Raw genomic sequence first — 22,623 nt, 5'->3', positions numbered from 1 at the left:
CGCATTGCGGGTACACGAGAGCCACCTCGTTGAGCACTCAGACGAGTGCGATAAGCTTTCAGCGGAAATTTTTGTGGAATCAAGAAACGAGCTCGAAGAACTTTTCGCTCGGCAAGCTCATCTTCAGTAATGGCCGAGGGCCCGATGAAGTGGAGGCGTAACGGTCGAGCTACCGTGTTCTTCGCTTCCACAGTGGGATCCGCCGAGCGGAAGCCATATTCCACACGAGGAGCAACGACCGGCCGTAGATGGGCGCGCATCAGAGCCGCCGTACGGGCAGCTTCCAGCTGCCGCATCTGTGCCCCGTCGATATCATTGGTGATTGCACCACGTCCCTCAGGTGACGAGAAATCAGGAAACGGACATGGAGTCCGCAAGGCGCGAGCAGGGCTCGTCTCACGCCGCAGGTGCGGCTTGCCTTCCTCGTCATCCCACGCGGGAAAAGGAGTGTCAGACTCGTAGTCGACCATCACCACATCCCCAACGAGGTCACTCGTCACTGATAGCGTGCGCGGAGCGCGACGCTCGTGCTCATCGAGCCTAGGATGTGCATCCCTCGATGCTGCGGACGCACTGTCCGACATTGCACTGTGTGCGGGAGGCGAAGTTGGGCTCTGCCCGTGTGCGCTGTCAGAACCAGCGAGACTTGGTGACTTCAGTGTCGTTGACACAGGGTTCATTGAGCACGAAAGTCGTTTGTTCCAACGTACCAAGTTGCAGTGTCTAGCAGACACGTAAGCCTCGTTAAGGCAATAATCGATTGGAACTGTAAATGTTCTTAGTCTTAATGAGAGAGAGTGTGACGGGGTTACACGTACCCTGGTAACAGGTGTGTGTGTCACACGCGATGGGCATGCTGTGACTGCGTCTAAATAAGAATACGGTACGTGGCTGGGTAGCCAGTAGTTATGCTTGTATTTAGATTTTACTATATATATTTCGGAAAATCTATCCATTTAAAACTAGACGGCTTTGCCGCAGATAAAAATTAAATAAAGTCAGTTTTGATATTATTTCGAAGAGTTAATTAGCCTTGGGTTAAGGCAATTTTTACTTTTGGAGTAAGTGGATTGCGATCCGCTAAACTCGTATTTGTTCTAAGTATTGAACGAAAGGTCGGTGACCTAACTTACGTTTCCGGGCAAAGCTACGGCAACCCCGCTGCAATAAGGCTCCCAGCTTCTTACTTAAGAAGTTACCTGGATGCATGCGAGGCTTAGGGACTTGTCTCACGAACAAGTGGAAGGCATGAAAATCTGGATAAGAGCTAAGGAGCGATTGCTTTGGCCAACAACGCTAAATTTCATGCTCGGACAAAGCACGTGGACATTAGGCATCACTTCATCCGCAAAAACGTGTAATAGAAAATTTTGAATATCGACTACATCGATAAAATGCGCCAGCTCGTAGATATGCTGATGAAGGCACTCAGAAAGATGATGCGTGCGTTTATACGCGGGTCAGCATGTAACAAGACTAAGCCAATGCCAAGGATTCGGACCCTAAAGTGAAACCACCACACCTTAAGCATTATGCTAATCTGAGTTTTTTTTACAAAAGAAATGTAAAGCTCAGAATGTAATAAGGAAAAATAGGTGCAGTATCGTTTTTCAGCCGTATCGAACGGCGTCATCTACTCGTCAATAATGCTTGTTGCTCTCTCAAAGGAAAAGAGTTGATTTACACGGTGTTTAAAGATTCATTGTGGTTACCCAGCCATTACCTCGGCTTCCTCATCCTTTCTAATAGTTTACAGACCAGAGCGTGCATCATTATTCATGAGTAATTTTCTGGAGATATGGCAACGTTAGGACTCGAATAACGTTTGCTTTAAATTTCTCAATCAAATCAACAGAATTTGTTAAATTTATGTATTAAGTATCAATCTTATCAAAGTAGAAGTTTAAATGCATGTACCTCTGTAATAGCAGCAGTGGTCGTTACTCGAGACGCTCTCAATTCTGCTCCTTGTGGTTCACGTACAAACCCAATCTTTGTGTGTGAATTTTGAGGGTTCAAATTTTCTTGTGCAAAGTGCACGGTAGTCCCATTACATATACATTCTCCAATCATGTTAAAATATGGTACCATGATATGGTTTGAATAAAAATGTGGTATGAAATTGCATAAAAATACCAAAACATGTAAACACAAGACGCAAATGAATCAGAAAATGATACTTAACCGTGATTTGTAACAAAGTATGGTTTGATATTGCTTACGCAAACCAAATTATGGTACTTCAATGCTCAATCTTGTTAAAATATGGTACGATGATATGGTTTGACTAAAAATATGGTACGAATTTGCATATATTACCAAACCATGTAAATATCAGCTGCGATTAATTCAGAAAATGATACTTAACTGTGATTTATAACAAAGTATGGTTTGATATTGCTTACGCAAACCAAAATATGGTACTTTAATGATTAATCTTGTTAAAATATGGTACGATGATATGGTTTGACTCAAAATATGGTACGAAATTGCATAAAAATACCAAAACATGTAAATATCAGCTGTAATTAATTCAGAAAATGATACTAAGCTGTGTTTTGTAGCAAAGTATGGTTTGATATTGCTTACGCTAAACCAAAATATGGTACTTTAATGCTCAATCTTGTTAAAATATGATACGATGATATGGTTTGACTAAAAATATGGTACGAATTTGCATAAAAATACCAAAACATGTAAATATCAGCTGCGATTAATTCAGAAAATGATACTTAAGTGTGATTTATAACAAAGTATGGTTTGATATTGCTTACGCTAAACCAAAATATGGTACTTCAATGATCAATCTTGTTAACTTATGGTACGATGATATGGTTTGACTCAAAATATGGTCCTAATTTGCTTCAAAATCCTAAAACATGTAAATACAACGCGCAATTAATTCATAAAATGATACTTAACTGTGATTTATAACAAAGTATGGTTTGATATGGCTTACGCAAACCAAAATATGGTACTTCAACGATCATATCTCATCTTTTCCACACTTCAAAATATCCAAAAATTAAATTTATATAAATTTCCAAATTTCGCAATTTCTTACCATTCCGCACCCAATGGCCTTCTCATTTAGCTCAACGACATCCGCCCCTTCCTCGGGTACGTGACGTTTCTTCCCTTCTCTGTCTTTAAAAATCATACTAATTCATTCTTTATACTTAGGATTCACCTTTGGTTCGACACCTGCGGCTTCCCCTGGGTTTTCTTTTACGAATACTTCGTCTACTCCTAGTACCTTTAATTTTTCTGCTACTCCATCTGCTCCAACCACATCAAGTGGATTGAATTTCGGTACAATTCCAACATCAACACCATCGACAACTTTTCCCTTTGGTGTCTCCTCTGCTCCAGTCTCAACTTCTAGTTTCTTTGGTCAATCCACTCCATCAACAGGATGTAACTTTGGTGCGACAACAACTTCTACAGTGTAAGTGAATTTAACATAATAAAGTATGTGATTTCAGATTCAAATACTCATTTTTTTCTGTAGTGGTCCTCCGATTACATTAGAAACAGTCTTTGAAGCTTTACCTGATGATGTCAAGAAGAATATGACACAATTTTACGCGTTTTTAAAAGAACAAGACCACTCAGATACATTTCTCAAGACTGTATCATCTCGACAATTAGAACTTTTGCGACAAAATATTGCACGATTAGAACAAGAAGTTTTAGCAAGACGTAATGAACAAAATCGTCAGATAGCTGCAGTTCAACATGTACGTCAAGATGTTCGCCATTTATTACATCAAGTGGATACTGCTACTTTAACTCGTCGTAGTTTGGAGAATAGTGCCAGTGGACCATCGAATATGTACCATGTGATGCGTCAGATTGAAATGCCATCGCCGTATTATTGGGATTTAGTGGATCACTATGAACACAAGATGGCGAGAATTAAGGCACAAATTGAAGAGTTAGAAGCACAATTCAAGCCTATAAACAACGAACAGAAGGCTATTGCACCGAATCAATTGCAGCAGATTTTACTTGCACAAAATACAGCACTTATGCATGCTGCGGCTCATGTGGCGGAAGTTCATGACAAAGCTGAAGAATTACGTCAAATCTTTTTGACAAAGATACGTGATGAATTCGCTCGACATGGTGAAAAGAATTTGGCTGCGTTTCAAAATCCATTTGATAAACGTAAAAAGAGCAGTGAAGCTGAGAAACAAAAGGCGATTGACACGTTTCGATTCCGTACGACTGTCGCTCCCACGATTGTGACTTCACAACCGCCACCTACAGCTCCAGGAGGATTTGGTTTTGGTACTACAACGACGTCATGTGCTCCAACAAGTGGATTAAATTTCGGGACAGATGCACCAGCGAAGACTGTGTCGTTTAATTTGCCAAGTACATCGAGTGCTATTGGTACACCACTGACAGTAGGTGTCTCAGCCCCTACGAGTGCATTTGGTTCAACTTTCTCTTCGACATCTGACAAAACGGTCACTACAGGCAAACGTAATAGTCGTAAGATGCGAAAGTAATGGCAGGTAAAGAATCAGTCATTTTACTGAGCATCAAGGCAGAGTATATTGTTTAAGAAAGAAAAAAAAGGTAAGAAATGACAAGTGTCTTTCTTACTCTGTATCGAGACTAAAGTAGTGAAAAGCTAGACAGCAAATGAAGGTTGAAAATGTAGACGATTAGATGCAAACCATCTTGTTACTTCAAGCATGGAATGAACTTGACACTTTTCATCGTTGTGTTCATGTCAGCCAATGTTTTCAATACCTCCATGTTCACCGTACGCCACGTTTCATCCAGTAATCCTTGTTTTGTCGAGTTGGAATTATCAGGAGCAGGATACGGCCATGTTGTATCAGGATTTAATGTCCACCAGAATCCACCAGCTAGAAATGGTTCTGATGATCCAGCCATTTGACTAATCACATTTTCGATAATACGTGTACTGGTTTTCATTTTCGTTTCATCAAGTTTACCCACAAGACCCCCAAACGACGAAAGTACTACTGCCGATCCAGATTCAAAAGCTGCTCCAAAAGAATAATTCATATGCTGTTTGACATTTGCCAACAAATCAGCATCTTCAAGCTCGACATAATCTTCCAATAAATTTCCACTTGTTTGACCATCTTGAAAGAAAAATTGCCGTGGTGACTCGGAGCTTGAGAAGAATTTCGGTGCATATACAATTTTGTTCTCTTTTTTAAGTTTAATTGGATTCAAAGTGATACCAGATAGATCCGATCCAGGTAAGAAAGTATTCTTAAGTGAACGTTCACCATACATATCTTTATGACTTTCACCCTGCACACCTTGGATGAAAGCTAACCATTTCGGACATTTATTCAACATGTGATTTGCTAATTCTGTTGCCGCAATCGACCAATCTGTATCAGCTCCATCTCCCCATGTTGCATCGGACTTCAAACCATCTTTCAAATCAATTCCAATAATATTAAAATGAGTAGAATCACACATTTCTTCTGCCAAATTCGTAATTGCTGTTTTAATATCATTTAATTTAATTGATGATCCATACCATAGACCAGATCCATCATCATCCGTTGCAGAAAGCACATGAAAATCAAGTACAACGCCAATATTAAATTGTCCAAGTCCTTGAACTAATAAACCAAGAAGTGTATTATATCTTGATGCTGTACCTAATGCACGATTTGAATTGGAATTGATCAAATTCATATCAATTTCTGTATTTCGCATTACAGAATCAATCGAAAGTGGAAAACGTACAACATTAAATTTGTTGTAATGTAAAAAGTACCCAAATCGATAAAGTGAATCACCATCAACAGTATTATCCCATAATCCTTTTGGCACACCTTTTGAATCTTCCATTCCTTTCCAATTGATGCCTTTAATATCAATTTGGGTCGTACTTTGATCCGAAAATTGAGCAAAAATACGTCCATTTTTACTGATATAATTAGGTTGTTCACATTTGCGATCGAGATACATTTTAGGATTCGTAATGGCAAGTTCTGATGTCGTATCACTTGGACTACCATCTCGAATTTGTGTACCATCTGTGTATCGTGATTCTTCGGCAGCTTCACTACTTGCAACTGTTTCATTGACATTATCATGTACTTGTATTCCATAATAAGTGAGACCAAAAATTGAAATGAATGCAAGAAGTAATAAAGCTAAAGCACCAGGCCAAGTCTAAAAAGAAAGAAAAGATGTGAATAGATTAAAAACGAGAAAAGAAAGACATGACATACCGCATGACGACCACGATAACGTGCTTTTTTACCTGCAAATGTTGTATCAACATCAGCTGCAGCAATAATTCGTTCCACTTCTGAGCTTCGACCTCCTGTAAATGAACTACGTCCTAAATTACTAGGACGTCCTGACATCTTGACGTTTGAAGAAAAACTTATGCGTCCAAATGACGAGTGATAGACTTTGGTCGTACAAATTTGGGAGGACAGGCGACTGGAAAGGGAAACGTTCTGAAGTGAAACGGAAAGAGAGTGCGGGGTGGGGGTCACTACTGAACTTGTACAACATTCTTGCGATTTTCTAGTCGTACAGTACATAAAAATCAAGTTGAAATATTTCAAATTAGAAACGGTTATATTTCCAAAACTTTCTAATATGCTTTATAACAGGATATCGAATCGAATGGCAATCTTCGAATCTCCAATGGAGTGTAAGACAACAGCAACGACGACATTCTTACCGTTTGATCGCTCACGTTTAATTCTCGAGACTGATACTCCAGAATGGTATAAGATTCTTGTAATCTTTCAAGCTTCTTCTGAGACTATGTTGGTACGACTAAAGTTTAAATTTAAAACATCCATTTTTATCTAATCATTATATCTAGTTTGGCCATCCAGATATGAATCCAGCTTGGCGATTATTTCTATATGGTAATGGTTCACCAACTCATCACTTAGGAATACTCACAGGATCACCTACTGAAGTTGATGTATTGGGAATGTTATCTGTTGGTTCAAGTCATGACAATGCACCAAATGAAATCGAAGCTATTGTGCCACCACGTTGTCGACGTCAAGTTTTCTTACGTAATACTCGTGGCGAACGTCTTGGATATGCTGTATCATGGGTGAATTCTAACGATGTGAAAGCAGTTTTTAAAGATACAAACATTCCAATTGGCAAGAATATTCTTCAACATAAGACGGAGCTTTTTCGTGAGATGAAAACGGTCTTTTGTGGTCATTCAAAGGAACTGGAAAATGCTTTTGAAGCTTCTGGTCCATTCTGGGGTCGTTCCTATTTGTTCTGGAAAGGTGGACGTCCTGTGACTTTTATCTATGAAGTTTTTTCACCAACATTAGAAAAGTATATGGGTCAAGTGTTACACTCGACAACTTAAAGTCAAAAGGTTACGTGTAATCTGTTTCTTGATTTTTTTAAAAACAAAAAGAAACGTATTTCTAGTCGTTTGAAACCTTGATATTCTCGTAAACGCTTCAGACAGTTAGAGAGACATACGCCATCGACGTTTGTTAAACCGACGTTTTAAAACTTTACGACCGGAAATGGAAACACGACGCGTACGAAAACCATGTTTACGTTTACGACGCAATACACTTGGTTGATACGTACGTTTAATGACTTGAAATGATTCTAAATTGTTATAGAAATCACAGAAACTTTAAGAAATGACATGAGTAGCATGAAGAAGTTACTGACATTACCATTAAGACTCTCGCCAGGACATTCAAGTTCATTTACTTGTGGTAAATAGTCAGTTATCTCCAAACGATTCATTACAAGTGGATTTTGAATTGAAGGATCTGTGAAAAAAGAAGAAATGGAAATGTTAGAAAAGGAGAAGATAACGATGCGATTCGTAACAGACTCATGGAATTTAATCGTGTCGCCATTAGAAACACAGATGAGGATGAAGATGTCGAGATGTTACATAAAGCACGTGCACTTGTATGAAAGAGTCGTGAGCGTAGACTTTGCTGCATCGCGCTCTTGATTATCGCTGCCATTCTTTGCTGGCCGTTGATTTTAGAAATGTATTAAAAGTTAATCTAATTAAGAAATTTAACCAAATGCCAAATAATTTACCATCTTAAAATTTTAATAAATCACTTGATAGCTTTAAACTCTCACTACTTGATGAAGAACATAGTAAACCATGCAGTCCATGACTGTCATTTCGACTGAGGTTGAAAGATAATTAAAAGTAAAAGTGCCATTGCCATAATCACAAGAAGTCCCATAAGAAATTGAAGACATTGTTTCAAACTTCCAGCTTCATCCTCTGCTTCAATGGAATGTGCTTGTCTTTGCTGAAAGTTTCCAAGTTCCATTTCACACTCAGAACTTCCATTTGATGTTGATGAGTTAAAACAACACTTGAATATTGATGAACATAATGAATGAGGTTCATTCCTTGTACTAGGATGACAAAGTCTTGTCGTTTCAGTAGGTGACGACCGTTTAGTCCATTCAGGACTAAGAAACCATGGTAAAGGATACACTTCTTCTGGTTTGAGAATCTCGGGGGTACGATCCTGCCATGTTGTGATTACGTTCGGATTGTGAGCATTGAGCTTCTCTATACACAGCGTCGAGGCGGGAACAGAAGCATCGGCCGCCACCATGACCATATGCGACTTTAGAATTAGAACCTTCGACCTTGGACTTAATCAGAGTTCATTTGAAATACGAATAATGAGTGACTTAAATTTTTGATCTCATTCTATTTACGTCTCTCACTTAGAATATACCGAGTGTAAAGTTACGATTACCGACTTCTATAAAAATACCGGTAATGTACCCACTTACATCACTGATTATCCTTTTGAGTCGACAAAAAAGTCTCGTACAGTTTTTTTTGCTTATCTTGTTCTTTCTTGAGCTTTTTCCGCTGATTCTTCGTCAATTCTGTACCAACACCATCGTGAGTTGGTAACCCGTCAGTATCAAATTGTGAGTACAATTTTGGTTGATTTCGAAACATTTCACTAGGTGACATTTTCATTTTTGTCATTTTAAGTGCCAATTGTTGCATTTGAACATCTTTGCGACTGGCATTTGCACCTGCATTTGATACACCACTTGCCACTTCACCACCACTCTCTCGCAATGCAACAATTTGATTCATCACTTTTTTCTCTTTTGTCGAATCTTGATCGATGACAAAGTACCCAATTCGTTCAAATTGAACAATTGTATTCAAATGATTATCGTACGACTCAGGATCCACACGTGCAAAAGGGTACACACGTTCCGAATTTTTAGAATCTACAAACGATTCCCAATTTTCCACATCATTCGGTAGCTCTGGTACTGTAAATAGGTGCGAGTACACGCGTACTTCAAGCTTTGGACTATTTTTTGGTACCCAAGAGAGAACACCTTTTGGCTTGGATGAATTAGTCCAGTCCATTTGTCCACATATTTTTGTCACATTGCCATTATCATCCGTTTCTAATTTCGTACAGGTAAATGGAAATGCGTATTTCAGTCGCACTTGTTTCTTAATTGCAACACCATAAAAGTCGGGCAAATCTTCTGTACGTACATCACTACGATCAAGGTACAAACTTTGCGTCAATTCAACATGATGATACGATTTGCCATTGTTACGTTCCATATCTTGCGGATAATCGGGTACACGTAACAATAATATTTTCTTGTCTTGTACTTCATGAAAATTCTCAATCACTAGTTCAATTGGATCCAATACAGCCATCACACGTTTCGAAGATTCTCCAAGAATATTACGAGCTACTGAATACAATCGTTCAATTTGAATTGTTGATTGAACACGCGTTACTCCAATTTCTTTACAAAATTGGTTAAGAATTTGGGGTGTAAACCCACGACGACGAAGCCCATTTAATGTGCCCATTCGTGGATCATCCCATCCACGTACAGTTTTGGACATCACAAGTTGCAAAAGTTTACGTTTACTTAATACAGTATACGTCATGGATAATCGCGCAAATTCGTATACATTGGGTTTATACAATTTTAATTCATGTAAAAGCCAATAATATGATTCTCGACGTGTTTCAAATTCCAATGTACATATTGAATAATCAATATGTTCTAATGCATCCACAATACAATGCGTATAATCATACGTTGGATATATACACCATTTATTTCCAAGATGTGGATGGGGTACATACTTGATACGATACGCTACATGATCCCACATATTTGGATTTGGGCTTCCAAGATCCATTTTCATTCGTAAACAAGCTTCTCCCTCATTATACAGACCAAGACGCATCTTTTCAAATTCAATTAAATTTTCAGCCACGGAACGTAAACGAAAAGGAGATTTCGCATTGGTTGGAACATCATTCTCGTCTTTAGCACCAGGTGACGCATGGAATTGCTGCAACGCAAGGCGAGATGCTTCAATTTCACGTTTACTTTGATGACATACATACGCTTTTCCTTTCCGGATAAGTTGTAATGCCAATTCGTATAGCTCGTCAAAATATTGACTACTATACGTAACCTTCGACGGTGTGTACCCCAACCAATGTACATTATTGGCAATTGCCTCAATATATTCATTACTTTCTGCCTCTGGATTCGTATCATCATACCGAAAATATGTCTCGCGTTTGTCCAAAGGAATGCCCAATTTCTCAAATGCTTCAAAAAAATTCATATGCATGGACTTGGCGTGGCCCACGTGCAGATATCCATTGGGCTCAGGAGGAAAGCGCGTGCGCACCTTTCCTTGGGTTACACGTTGATGTTCAGCAAGCTGCTCGGGTGTATTTTTGGCTAACACCATGTCGCGTGCCTCGAGGCCAGTCGTGGGAGTTGTCATAGGGAAGAGGAAGAAGTTTTAGGACGAGTGATTTTTTTAAACAAAGGGACAATTTGAAGGATCCAACAAATTAATACAATCTCATTGTCTTATATCATAATAAAAGAAAGCCCATGCTTGTCATTACTATTTTTGAATTGTACTAAATGACGTCTACTGCTGACATGAACAAGATGTCATCTACTTCTTAGCAAATGAGACTCTCAGAGCGTCTGTAGGCGTGAGTTTGAATCCAAAGAGTCCTTGCAACGCAATGGCTGCTTGCGCTTCGTCACCAAACTCTACAAATGCTAGACCTTTCTTGCCTGGTACCATGCGTACTTCCTACAATTATCCACGTATTCGTCAGTTTACTATGTTAATGCCAAGCAAACACATATTCATAACCAGACCTTAAAACCTTGATACTGTTTAAATAGTACTCCGAGCATGTCACGGTTACACGACTCGGGGAGCTCTTCCAGAAACAAGATCTTGTTTGGTACATTCTGAGTCATACGTGGCTGAGTCAATCCTTTTGTACCTGCATTGCCACCCTCGTTTGTCTTTTTCTTTGTTGCTTGCTGTTGTGGAGCAGCCTTAGGCTCCCGCTTTCTCTTCTCGCGCGGGACGAACGTACCTTCGCGGCGAGCAATGACGTCGGCCTTCTCCTTCGCAAAATGAATCACAACGGGCTTTTCAAATAGGATTGTACCATTTACTGCCCGCACAGCATTTGAAGCGCTTGGTATGTCATCAAATGTGACCCAAGCTTGGCCACGAAGTCGCCGTGCGTGGCCCATGACAATCTCAAGAATCTTCCCGTGCTGTGACAGTGTAGCGTAAAGCGTTGCTTTCATGCGGTCTGCTTTGATTTTGTCATTCAGGTTGTTTAGATAAAGTGTGTGATTAGGCGGCACATCTGCTGTCTCCACGACCGGCGGCATGTCGGTGTCGGTCATGATTGTGATGCAGGAACGACTGAGCTTTTTTAAGTACTAAATTTTATGAAGGGAATAGTACCCACTGTTTGACAATAGCATTATACTCTATCCAGATAATACTTTCATCTTAATAATGTAACCTACTAATTTTTTTTTAATATGCTACCATTTTATGTTATCTTTCGGACTTAAAGAGAGCAAACACCTGGACTTGAGCTGCTAAGCTGAATATTAAAAAAAGCAGGTTGTAATGAGAATAGTAACACTAGTTTAGCATATATACTCTTGAAAGAGCAGAGTGGATTGATAGTGTAAATAAATAATGAAGGCTCTCGTTTCCGCTATTTGTGAAAGCGCACGAACTCGGCACACAAGGCGCTGGCGGGAAACCAGGTCCTATCCACCGTGAGGCTTCTGTTGTTGAGCACCCAAGCCACAGGGAAAGTATCTATCTGAGCTGAGACGGGAAACTGATTCGCTACGCGTCACGCGCGACAATGAGCGCTTACGTGCAATACGTTGGTAAAAGCCGTGGAAGGATTTAAAACGACAGATGTCACAGATGTTTGCACTCTATGTTGGAAGTTCTTGTCGACCAGGCGCATAATAGCGAATCTTGTTCGCCGCAATGGCACCTAACGCTCTCCTGGTAGTAGAAACGGTCACCATCTCGTGGAGGTTCTCCGAAGGGTGCGTCTCGCAGCGAGACCTTTCATGTCAAATTTATTTTTTCGAGGGAGTGGTGAATGTCGCATATAAAGTGGGGTACGACTTCCGTATCGCGATGGCGGGATGGGTTGCTTGGAATGTTACCTCGATCAGCACGCCAGAGACGATGCAACCCGTCAGGCTAAAGAAGATATCTCAGCTGATAATAAGCTCTGCGGTACCCGCGAAATTTTCATCTTCGGCAGTACGCAACATCTGCATACCCCTACGCAGGGTTCAACGGCTAATGCTCTCAAGCAAGGTCGTCCGACTGGGGAGCACGTCTAGTCCCAGTAGGCGCGAGGTTTCCTTTGACGGGAGAACTGGGCTCTGTTGTGCCTTGTGGATGTCGTAGTCAATGAGAACCAGCCTCAAAGAAACACCTTCCTTTAAAAGGGAGGGAGGGCTCACAATTCAGAGTTGTTGGTTGTTGATAGCGACATCCCGAGCTTTGTGGAGCCATAAAAAAAAAAATGATCGATTTTAGAGTGTCGTGTAATTGTTTGGGTCACGCGTCTGTCGAGAACAGTCGATTGACGCGTGAGTTTATAGATGCACGGGGTTGATATGCGTGTGTCCTGTGACATGGAAACTGGCAAAAGTGTCAAAGGTTATGATGAACCTTCAAGTTCAAAGAATTTCGGACAGCGTGAAATATTGTCTGGTCCTGACCTAGAGTCGAAATACAAATTTCTTTTAAGTATGGAATTGTTGGAACGCCAGAACCTCATGGGTCGATTGGAAAACGAAGATGTATGTGCCACGCAAATTCCTGGGGGCACCAGCGAGTACATGCTTATGGTATATATATCCAGCCGCATCTCCGGTGCAAACGCCGATTCTAGACAAGCCGCTGAACATCATGTTCAGCACCACAATATTGGATGCTCTTGACCTAAATGATGAATATTATCGACTGATTATAAGATAAAGCGTCGTTTCGTTTACTGTGATGAGTAATTCGAGCGAGATTTTGCTGGAATGGTTGACTTCGCCATAGGCACTGTCTAATGTACCAGCGACTTTCAATAGTTAGGTGACACAGCTTCTCAAGCCACATCATGGCTATGCACAAACCAATTTCGACGCTGAAGTTGTCCATAGTCGGGCAGATTACGAAAATTGATGCGATAATCCACTTGAACACTTGCTAGCAGCGTTCGAGTGTATACGCTGAAAATAAACTACTTGCTAATACGGACAAGTGTGCCTTTGGCGCAGGCAAAATTCCCTGTACGGCAACTTCGTTGGCTGGCAGGATCCGCGGGCGATTCCCGCAAATATATTGAGAGGCTCTTGTAAATTACCTAGTGCTTAAAAAATGGATGTAGTGGTTTGGCCTAGTCGGCAACTTGCAAAAGTATAGAGATTATTGCATCGACAAAGCAAGGCCCCTCACAAATCTTTTGGAAAATATGACAAATGGTTGTGGAGTGCGGCGGAAGAGGCACCCTTATGACTGTAAAACTTTCATGCATTCCCCGATTCTCGGTCTAACATGCGTTGTTGCGCACAGCGATGTCGTCTCCACGTTACTTACAGAGAACGGTAAGATATTTATCCTTTTTTGCCGAGTATATTTTTAGAGATGATATACACTAGGTCGGCATTATGTGGTTGATGATGCGCTTCACGTCGCCCCGACTATGAATCATCACCTGTCACAGTGGTCACGACAGTTTTTGAGTTGATACGTTTGGCGTACGGGTCAGACGCAACATGTGTTGCTCAATTGAAAGCTTTGGTAAGAAAGTCATCTAACAGATCGCACTTCTGACTATTTAAGCATGCGGTTGCATGCCTGCATCGCTGTACCTTATTCCAACAGTTGCTGTATTTTAGCGCTGAACCACATGGCACTCGCCGTGTAGTGGTTTTCACGACGATGATCTCAATAATAGAACACTGTACGAGGCACATGATATGGTCACGTTGAAAGAAAGACAAACTGCTCGGTATGCGCTACGTATTGCTTGAATAGGTCAACACCTATGGGCGCAAGTGTAAAGTGTGTGTCAGCGGATAATTCCCTCGCCGCATACAGCGGTACCTGTGGGCAGTCTGCCGATCCCAGTAGAGTGCTGGCATATAACATTTTTGGTCTTTCTAAAATTGCATACGGTCATATCGGTATCGTGGTCTTTGTGGACCGTCTGAGCAAGATGTCTCATTGCGCTGCTGTCAGCAATGATGTATACATCCAAGCTGCTCTTTGACGATTCGTTTTGCCAAGATGAATTGCCGGTGGTCATTGTATCGAATAGACGATTGCGCTTTACAGGTAGATTAAGGCAAACAATATTTATAGTGTTTGGCGCCAGCATCAAAAATGTCGACAGTAGCCCATCCTCAAACAGATAATTAGACGAAACGCGTTAGTCGTGTTGTTGAGAATAGTATCGGATTATGTTGATATATAGCAACTCGGTGATATCATCCCAGCCTACCTCGTGCAATATCCGTGATTATATCTTCACGAGATGAGATTGAGCTTCGTGTGCTATGGTGAGGGCTGAGACAGACAAATGCACCAAGCCACTGCCAAAATCAGGTGAAATGCATACAATTATGCCGTATAGCGAAGCTTTTTAACGCAATACGCCATGCCGTGCCTGCAGTTAATACACCTTAATTGTGGTCGCGCTACATCAGACCGTTCATGGTCATAGCAAAAAAAAGATAAGAGCTCTACTCTGGATATTTCAAAGCGAACGCAATCACACCCGGTTTTCCATGTGGCTTACTGAAGCTATATCACGATCCCGCTCTACGAGCCAGTCAGACGTGAATATTCATCTGTAACAGACAAAGAGGTGTCTATATCATACCCGATAACTGAGCTGCTATATGCTTCAAAGCAGCGACGCGGCTCGGAACCACTAGGTTAGGCAGTGATGAGGCTTGGAGAACAAAATCGAGAACTGGATCATCTCGACCTTGAATGCATGCCACGACTCCCGGAAAGAGTCGAGGTGCGACCACAAGTGATATAGCCCACGAAAGTTATACGCGGGAGGATTAACCTCTGTCGGCACTACTCGATAAGCAAAGGGCAACCCACTATTATGCTATGTTTTTTAATATATCTATTCGGCGTGGATGAATGGTGGGCCGGCGAATACGTCAGAATGGTTATTATCCTGGCGAAGTAGAAGTTTCTTTCTTTCTGGATTTCAAAGTTCCATTTCGGCAGGAAATTCTCTGGTACCGTGACAGCTTATAGCTCGGCGGTATTCTCGACTTTTATTTTAAGAAAAGGCAGTGTCGCCCGTCGCAGCACGTTTCCAACAAATGCTAGTAGACAGATCAAGTGGTAAATGGGACCAACGGTCGATAGCTGTTACAGCTGTTTTGTGGAGGTGAGTGGGGCTAGTATCAGCAACAGCATAATGTCTTCATTTCTTGAAATTCACGTCGTGATCTGTACTAAAGAATGTCAAGCATTAATAGGTGCTCGAGCCAAACATATCGCTAAGACGAGTTGGTGAATCCTGGTTGGACAGTCAAAGGTCGCATGCTCTTGCGACAGCCCTTTGGGCATTATAAGCCAGCCGATTCCAGAGATTCATTGCTCCGATTACTCAGAGAAGAGAGGAAAGGAGAAGAGAGGCTTGCGCTTAGAAACCTTGATACTTGAGTGAGTTGCTTACGCTCATTGGACATAAGTAGAGAAAAGTAGCAGATGCGTCGGCCTCACCTTATTTTCCCTAAATGGTAATGTGAACCCCCGCGTATCTTTGACACCGTCAAGAAGCGACCCTTGTCTCTATGTGGGAGGCGTCAGAAGGATATTGCTTCCTTTCGAAACCAAGTGATTACACGCTGATGGCACTGGTATTCGACCTTGCTCTTCTATAGCACATATATTTAGGAATCAACATATGCGACGAAATTAGTTGCGTTCATCTCACTTTATAAATATGCGTTTCGCCACATGCCGTTAAACTTTCTGATACAGAAGGTCGGCGCCGACTGTGGAAAGAAACTTTTTTTACTCTCATCAAACCCGCTTCATGTCTTTCATTGCAGAAAGTTTCAATGGCGTCAAATTGTAAGGACCGTTACCGTGTGACGCAATTGTAATCTTGAAAGCCAAGACAATTTCATGACGCAGTCTCCTATCAAGAGATAACACGCTGTGATATTTCCTTAAAAATGGATAGAAGGAGCATTAAATTTTCGAAGATAGCTGTCCCACTCCTCGTACTCGTGCTTTGCGAGGGACCTGATTCATCTCTTAGGGATGACGAGCCCAAATCATCATCCGGTACCACTTTTACCACTTTTGCGACCTCACCGCCTGGCATTTTCCGTAAAGAACAAATTTTCTAGTAAGATAAGAGATTGTACTAAAAATACTTTGTGAAATCCCTAAGAGTACTGCGATCACTCCACTTACACGTGAACATTTTTTGCCATTTGCCCGTGAATTCTGACTGTTCTGCATAGTGGATCCATCACACGGGAGCGCTGCTTTAGCAGTACCGTCCCATCTTGACAAGGATAAAACATTATGCATATATTCATAGCCTGGTCCTTTCACTCGCGTCGAATAGTTCTCTTCAACTTCACCGGCCTTAGCACAAGCGACACGACACCAGTCGTTTCCACCCTTGACGCTGGATATAATTTCTCAATAGTATTTTTACCCTTCCACCAAAGATACATTCTAAAACAACACCAAACGAGATTCAGTTTGACGACCATAATTGTTTCTGTATCATCTTCAGACCAAATATCACTGCCACTTCTGCCTTCTGATCGTTGCCCAATGCACCAGATGATAACATTGCTATCCATTTCGGGTAATCACATGTTCTGCACAGAATTTAGTAGAGATGGGCTCATGACTCGCCAATGCTTCACCAGGACAAAAGTTCATGGCGCCTAAATTTTATAAGCTTTTATGCGATCCATGGCTTTTGGCGCTCCAGCCACGCCATAGCTAAACGAGTCTCGTATCTTGAATCCAGATCTAGGGATAGAGAGCATTCACATCGTCAAAGCTTAATAACTTCACTCGACACATCACATTCGATAACTTTTAGCATCCGTTCGCGAAACGCACATATGACGATTTGAATTCAGCATCCGCAATGCATCATACTGTATTCAAGAGACATGCGACAAACGTTGTTGGCCAATGCACCTGAGCCTGTCAGGCGTTTTCACGGCTTCACAGTACCCAGGATACGGATATCAATATCTGCCGATCCTGGGTCGCACCTCTCTAAGATTAAATTAAACCTTCGAGGGCTGGCCTGACCATGACCTCCACGAGATACAAAAGGGTCTAGTTCTCTCCCAAAGACCACCCTGTGTCTTGTTTCTCCCTGCGAGGTTTTTGTCGGGTATCTTGCGTGAAAGTTTGATCCTTTGTATTCGTCCTAGAGCGAAGTGGGCGCACCATGTTCTCTATGCCGCACATAGAACATATACAGATACCGCGGATCTGCTCGGCAGCTAAGAGATCTTGAAGAGAATATCTCTTATTTCGTCTACAGCATGACCGAGCCCATCTTCTCTGGCGCACTCGTAAAACTACTATCCCCAGTATATTATTCGGTCCTTCTGGCACAAAAGTTTATTGTGCATTTAATGCCACGCCCACCTTCTCATCAAAAGAGATTGGATGGGCGCGAAAGGTCTCGGTGTGAGTCGATCCTTACCTGGGACTTGTGAAGATATTAACCATGACCGCCTTCGAAAGAGTATCAGATGACATTGCGGTGATATGAGTGCTTAATTCCTACCCATAGTTCGTCAGTTCTGCTTCCCTTCACGGGTGGTCAACGACTTTGGACGCACCCGATACACCTCATTAAGCTGTGTGAACATTCACAACACCTGTTGTCTTGAAGTTTTCCATGTTTGAAGTGCCTCTTTCCCCGAGTCATTGCACGTAGGTGTCTATATTTACGCGTGACCCCCTCGCTTAAGGGTTGTAAGGGCGACACGTTTTATCTTCAATTGGGGCACGGCCGATTCCAATGCCATATCAGCTTTTATCGTCTAGAGAGATTATTCTCTACATCATGAACCCCAAAAGTTTTGACGCTTGATACCAGCGACCTGGCGGTAAGATCTGCTGGTTCTATCACTGATGCTCGACAGGGAAATATTTGAAGATGTCTAACCAGCGCATACTCGTAGCTGATGAACTCCTACAGGCAAGCATTTAACATTTTCAGTCCTACTTTATCCCGCCCGGATTAATGATAGACATGAGCTTTTTATTATCCGGGGGAAAGCTGACTGAACAACTCGTGCTTCATCCTCCAAGAGGATACTGTCTAGGTAGAATTGGTCGTCAAATTGACGAAAAAGGCTACAAAGGTATTGAGATTGCCGTGCAACTTACACAGCGGAAGTTTGATTTAAGAGTCCGCGCTAGCAGCGCACAGAATACGTCCCACCACGGACCTCTAAAGAAACTTATCACGTTTTTGCTCCTACTCAATCTCAAAACTGACATACATTTCGATAACTGTTACTGTATATGTTACTATGTTCAAAAATAAAAGTAAATGCGGTGCATGACGTAGAGCTAGCAGCCCATGCGTCACACGGACCTCTCCGTTACAAAAGTTAGTCTTCTTCATGAGTTTGCACAATTGCAAAGAAGTGATTAAAATCTCATTTAAAAATATGGTGTGTCATACACATGTCTGCATGATACCCTATTGTCAATTAGTGACATTAATGCAATTGACAGGGTACAGACGTACCCAGTCAAATCCACTTATTTTACATAAATTAAAGTATTACATTATACGAACATGAATACAGATCGAGAGCTGTTCATCCAAGAGCTTGTGGCTGCACTACAGGAAAAGAAAGTGACGTCAAATGATGTTTTGTTTCACTCTAACTCAAGTGCTGAACATGACAGTCATTCAAGCTCTGAAAGTGACAATACACTCCAAGAATTCACTGGACTCTTTCAGTCGCATTTATTGTCCCCATCCCCAACCGATCGAATGGAAATGGCACGTGATGCATACAATCAACTTCAATTTGATTTTCCGCAAGTTCATGATGCATCAATTGAAGCATTAGCAGAAATCTACCGACACATAGTGAGCGACAAATTTAATGGTCTTGTGTTCGAATTTTCAATTACTGCTACATTATTGGATGGTGTTACATATTTGAACGATCAAACTTTGTCCGATCATAATATATTGTCGTCCAGTTCGAATAGTAGTGGGTTACTAGCTGCATCAATATTATTGCTAGTTTTTCGTTTTTGTTTGGAAAAGCCAAAGCATGTTATTGTGGACGAACTCTTGTCACTGGTCGTACAGCCCGAACAAATGCTGCAAACATTACAAGATGATACAATGACACATCATGTAGGGATGAAGAAAAATGGAGATGACACTATCAAGACTTCATTTGAGGCAAAGTTGCAATTTCTTGCCTCCCGCACCTTTTCGTCCTCATTTGACAATGTACCAATTGAAAAATGGAAATTGTGGCATCTCGATGATGAAATTATTGCAATAATAAAGTTACTCTTAGGCACTCATTCTTTTCAAGATGAGAGTACAGGTTGGACGAGAGAAGAGAGTGCGTACAATATTACATCCATTCTTTACGGTCCAAGTGGCGAGTGGAGTCGCTATTTGTTTATCTTACGAGATCGAGTGTTACATTCTCCTGATGCTAATCGTACCTCGTTATGGTATTTGCAACAGTTACTCAATTATTTTCATAGTTGTCACTTTATTGCATCACCAATATTTTTACATGTCAAATTTTTGGATGTGCCTCACTATCTCGTTTATCGTGTACTGCTTGAGCTTGCACAGTCACAAGAGTTTCAACTTCAGAGTTCTCAACGCGCTTCTCAAGAGCTATCAAAAGTTATAGAAGAAGTCTTGCCTCTATTTATGGAAGAGATGCAATATATTGTGTCGTTATCAAGTGCAACAATTGAGTATGAAAAATTCGTGACAGAGAAAAGAAACCAAGTGGCAACTGTCATAATGCAACTATTGAACGAAATGCTACTTGCAACTTCAAATTTGCGTGCAATAACCAAAAAACTGTATGCAAGTGGCATGATCCGTACATTGCTCATGCTCTTACCGTCTGAAATCGATCACTTCGACTTGGATGGAAACACGTCATGGGTTTCTGCTTTTCTTCGTCTTATAGGCGAATGTACCATGTGGTACGCAGATATTGCCGTCTACTTAAGTCGTGTTGCCAAATTTGTCAAGTTACTTCCCATAATGCAAAACTATTTTGTGACTGAAATATTTCTTGTGGCATTTGCATTTCATCAACATGAAATACCACTGCAAAATGGGTTAAATATCAAAATTTGGGACACTTTTCAATCCACTCAATTCTTTCCACTCTTGTGTAATTCGTATCTCGATTCTGTAACCAAGGTATGTGATTTTATGTCAGTGTACCTAAGTGTCTTATTTCTAATTGTGCTATTTAGCTCCAGAATGTGCTATTTGTACTCAATTCGCTTCAAAAGAGCTTACGAATATTGCGACCTGTAGTACAAGAAGAACTGCAGCAGAATTTAAAAGTTATTTACGCGAATTTGACGCAATTCTTTAAGTATCCAAAGTCTACGAAGCCGCAAGTATTGAAAGATTCGACAAGAATAATTGATAAAGAAAAAGAGGGTGAAGAAGCTGAAACGCTGCAATATGTTGCATTGCAAAACAAGTTGCGACAAAGTATTAAGTTGCTTTTAATTGCACAATCTTCAAACTCACAAGTTGACGGTTGTGTGACGTCCAAATTCGATTAATTGACAATTTTGACTTTTTGAGTTTAGATCGAATTGTTAGATTATAAAACTAAATCTACTCTTATGAATGAGTTATATACTTCGAAACACTCATAAGCAAGATACTAATTGACATTTAAAAGCTTTGAAGTCTCAATTGTCATTGGTACGTGCTGTTTCCAAGTATTCTCAACTTTTAGGCTATACAAATTGATTGAAATCAACTTTAAAACGACTTGATAGTAGCGAGATAGCCAACAACCTTGCAGAGACACTTTTGATCATTGCGTTTCTGCATCTTTACCATGTATGCATCACAGTATCGAAGCCACTGCAAGAAATTAAGATTCAGACCAATCTTGACTTTTTTGTCCTTGAAAAGTTGCTGAGGTGTTAATGGATCTTTTTGCAGCAATTGAAATTTCTTCTCCAGTTCCCAATGAGCCACTCGTTTCAAATCTTGATGAATACGTTCCAAGTTTGGAGCAAATGGTAGTCGATCAAATATATTTGGCAACTCTCCAATCGATTTCATCTCTCGTAAGAAATTATAAATCTCGTAACAAATGCTTTCGTGATGAAGTACCGAATCTGGATAGTGTGGAGTCACGTTTTCATAGTATGCAATAGCATATCGAATCCAGCCAGCAAATAAAATATTATCAACAAGATTCGCATCTTCAAGACGAAGTTCCTTGAATATTTTCTTAGGCGTGTCTTTTGAATCTGGCCATGCTCCATCTCCCACTTGACTATTCGTAAACTTTGAAAGCATAAACGCCAACATCCTTTCTGCAAGATCATGCATCAAACTATCCTTTTGAACTCTTTCAAAAAGCGTCGCAAGTTGTGCATCCGTGTACGTTTCACTGAGTAAAATATAAATTTCAGTCTCTTGAACCCGTTCAAGTCCTTTTTTCTTCAATAGTTTTGCGACATATTGAAGCCATATGATCAATCGTGTTGCTTGGCTTAAATCTCCTTTAACTGTTCCAGCATGAAGAAAGTCAAAGACCTTGCCAGGTTCAAGATCGACCCAAATTGCTACAGAATAGAGTAAATTACAAAAAGTACCCATAATTGATGTCGGTTTAATGACATTTTGGAGTGAGTCATTCTCGTCGTAAGTTAATTGAGTTGACATTGCACTTGTGTTGATTGAGCGAGAGGAAAGATCATTGATAGACTCGTTTGACTTGGTAAGTTGTTCGGCATTCATAAGATAAAAGTTAGCTCCAGCTAGCAAGAGATACTGCATGCGCATGGTTTGGTAATTAGCTGAGTACGGTCGATAATTGGTTGAAAAGCTCTGACACTGAACTCGGACTTAATTAAAAATATTGGACTTATACGTGAATATTGCAATAGATTCGATCATTGGGCACTTTCTTCTCACTTAATTTCCAAAATATTTGTTCGATAAGCTT

At 40.8% G+C, this 22,623-nt stretch overlaps 8 protein-coding genes across 8 annotated transcripts; 3 read left to right on the top strand and 5 right to left on the bottom strand.

Moving 5' to 3' along the window:
- Positions 1–3,077: 3,077 nt before the first annotated feature.
- Positions 3,078–4,680, top strand: PHALS_06290 (Nucleoporin p58/p45; the record flags this gene model as incomplete). The annotated part of the gene is made up of 5 exons (XM_024719551.1): positions 3,078–3,120; positions 3,184–3,448; positions 3,512–4,500; positions 4,575–4,587; positions 4,647–4,680. The coding sequence occupies 5 exons, from the start codon at positions 3,078–3,080 to the stop codon at positions 4,678–4,680; spliced, it is 1,344 nt and encodes a 447-aa protein (XP_024584839.1).
- A 15-nt stretch (positions 4,681–4,695) lies between these two features.
- PHALS_06289 (cell 5a endo--betaglucanase) lies at positions 4,696–6,377 on the bottom strand (the record flags this gene model as incomplete). The annotated part of the gene is made up of 2 exons (XM_024719550.1): positions 4,696–6,180; positions 6,240–6,377. The coding sequence occupies 2 exons, from the start codon at positions 6,375–6,377 to the stop codon at positions 4,696–4,698; spliced, it is 1,623 nt and encodes a 540-aa protein (XP_024584838.1).
- A 241-nt stretch (positions 6,378–6,618) lies between these two features.
- On the top strand, positions 6,619–7,366 carry PHALS_06288 (Protein of unknown function DUF98; the record flags this gene model as incomplete). Its single annotated transcript, XM_024719549.1, has 2 exons — positions 6,619–6,795; positions 6,851–7,366. 2 exons carry the CDS (start codon positions 6,619–6,621, stop codon positions 7,364–7,366), a joined length of 693 nt encoding a protein of 230 aa, XP_024584837.1.
- A 105-nt stretch (positions 7,367–7,471) lies between these two features.
- On the bottom strand, positions 7,472–7,994 carry PHALS_06287 (ribosomal protein l34; the record flags this gene model as incomplete). The annotated part of the gene is made up of 3 exons (XM_024719548.1): positions 7,472–7,620; positions 7,692–7,790; positions 7,856–7,994. 3 exons carry the CDS (start codon positions 7,992–7,994, stop codon positions 7,472–7,474), a joined length of 387 nt encoding a protein of 128 aa, XP_024584836.1.
- A 165-nt stretch (positions 7,995–8,159) lies between these two features.
- Positions 8,160–10,807, bottom strand: PHALS_06286 (glutamine-trna ligase; the record flags this gene model as incomplete). The annotated part of the gene is made up of 2 exons (XM_024719547.1): positions 8,160–8,566; positions 9,067–10,807. 2 exons carry the CDS (start codon positions 10,805–10,807, stop codon positions 8,160–8,162), a joined length of 2,148 nt encoding a protein of 715 aa, XP_024584835.1.
- A 180-nt stretch (positions 10,808–10,987) lies between these two features.
- PHALS_06285 (u1 small nuclear ribonucleoprotein a) lies at positions 10,988–11,748 on the bottom strand (the record flags this gene model as incomplete). The annotated part of the gene is made up of 2 exons (XM_024719546.1): positions 10,988–11,131; positions 11,200–11,748. 2 exons carry the CDS (start codon positions 11,746–11,748, stop codon positions 10,988–10,990), a joined length of 693 nt encoding a protein of 230 aa, XP_024584834.1.
- Positions 11,749–19,217: 7,469 nt separating this feature from the next.
- Positions 19,218–21,217, top strand: PHALS_06284 (uncharacterized protein; the record flags this gene model as incomplete). The annotated part of the gene is made up of 2 exons (XM_024719544.1): positions 19,218–20,840; positions 20,897–21,217. 2 exons carry the CDS (start codon positions 19,218–19,220, stop codon positions 21,215–21,217), a joined length of 1,944 nt encoding a protein of 647 aa, XP_024584833.1.
- Positions 21,218–21,422: 205 nt separating this feature from the next.
- PHALS_06283 (uncharacterized protein) lies at positions 21,423–22,460 on the bottom strand (the record flags this gene model as incomplete). Its single annotated transcript, XM_024719543.1, has 2 exons — positions 21,423–22,183; positions 22,271–22,460. The coding sequence occupies 2 exons, from the start codon at positions 22,458–22,460 to the stop codon at positions 21,423–21,425; spliced, it is 951 nt and encodes a 316-aa protein (XP_024584832.1).
- Positions 22,461–22,623: the final 163 nt, after the last annotated feature.

The sequence above is a fragment of the Plasmopara halstedii genome (assembly GCF_900000015.1).
Source record: "Plasmopara halstedii genome assembly, contig: Scaffold_2956, whole genome shotgun sequence".
Classification (NCBI taxonomy): Eukaryota; Oomycota; class Peronosporomycetes; order Peronosporales; family Peronosporaceae; genus Plasmopara; species Plasmopara halstedii.
This window is presented reverse-complemented; position numbering and strand designations above follow the sequence as displayed.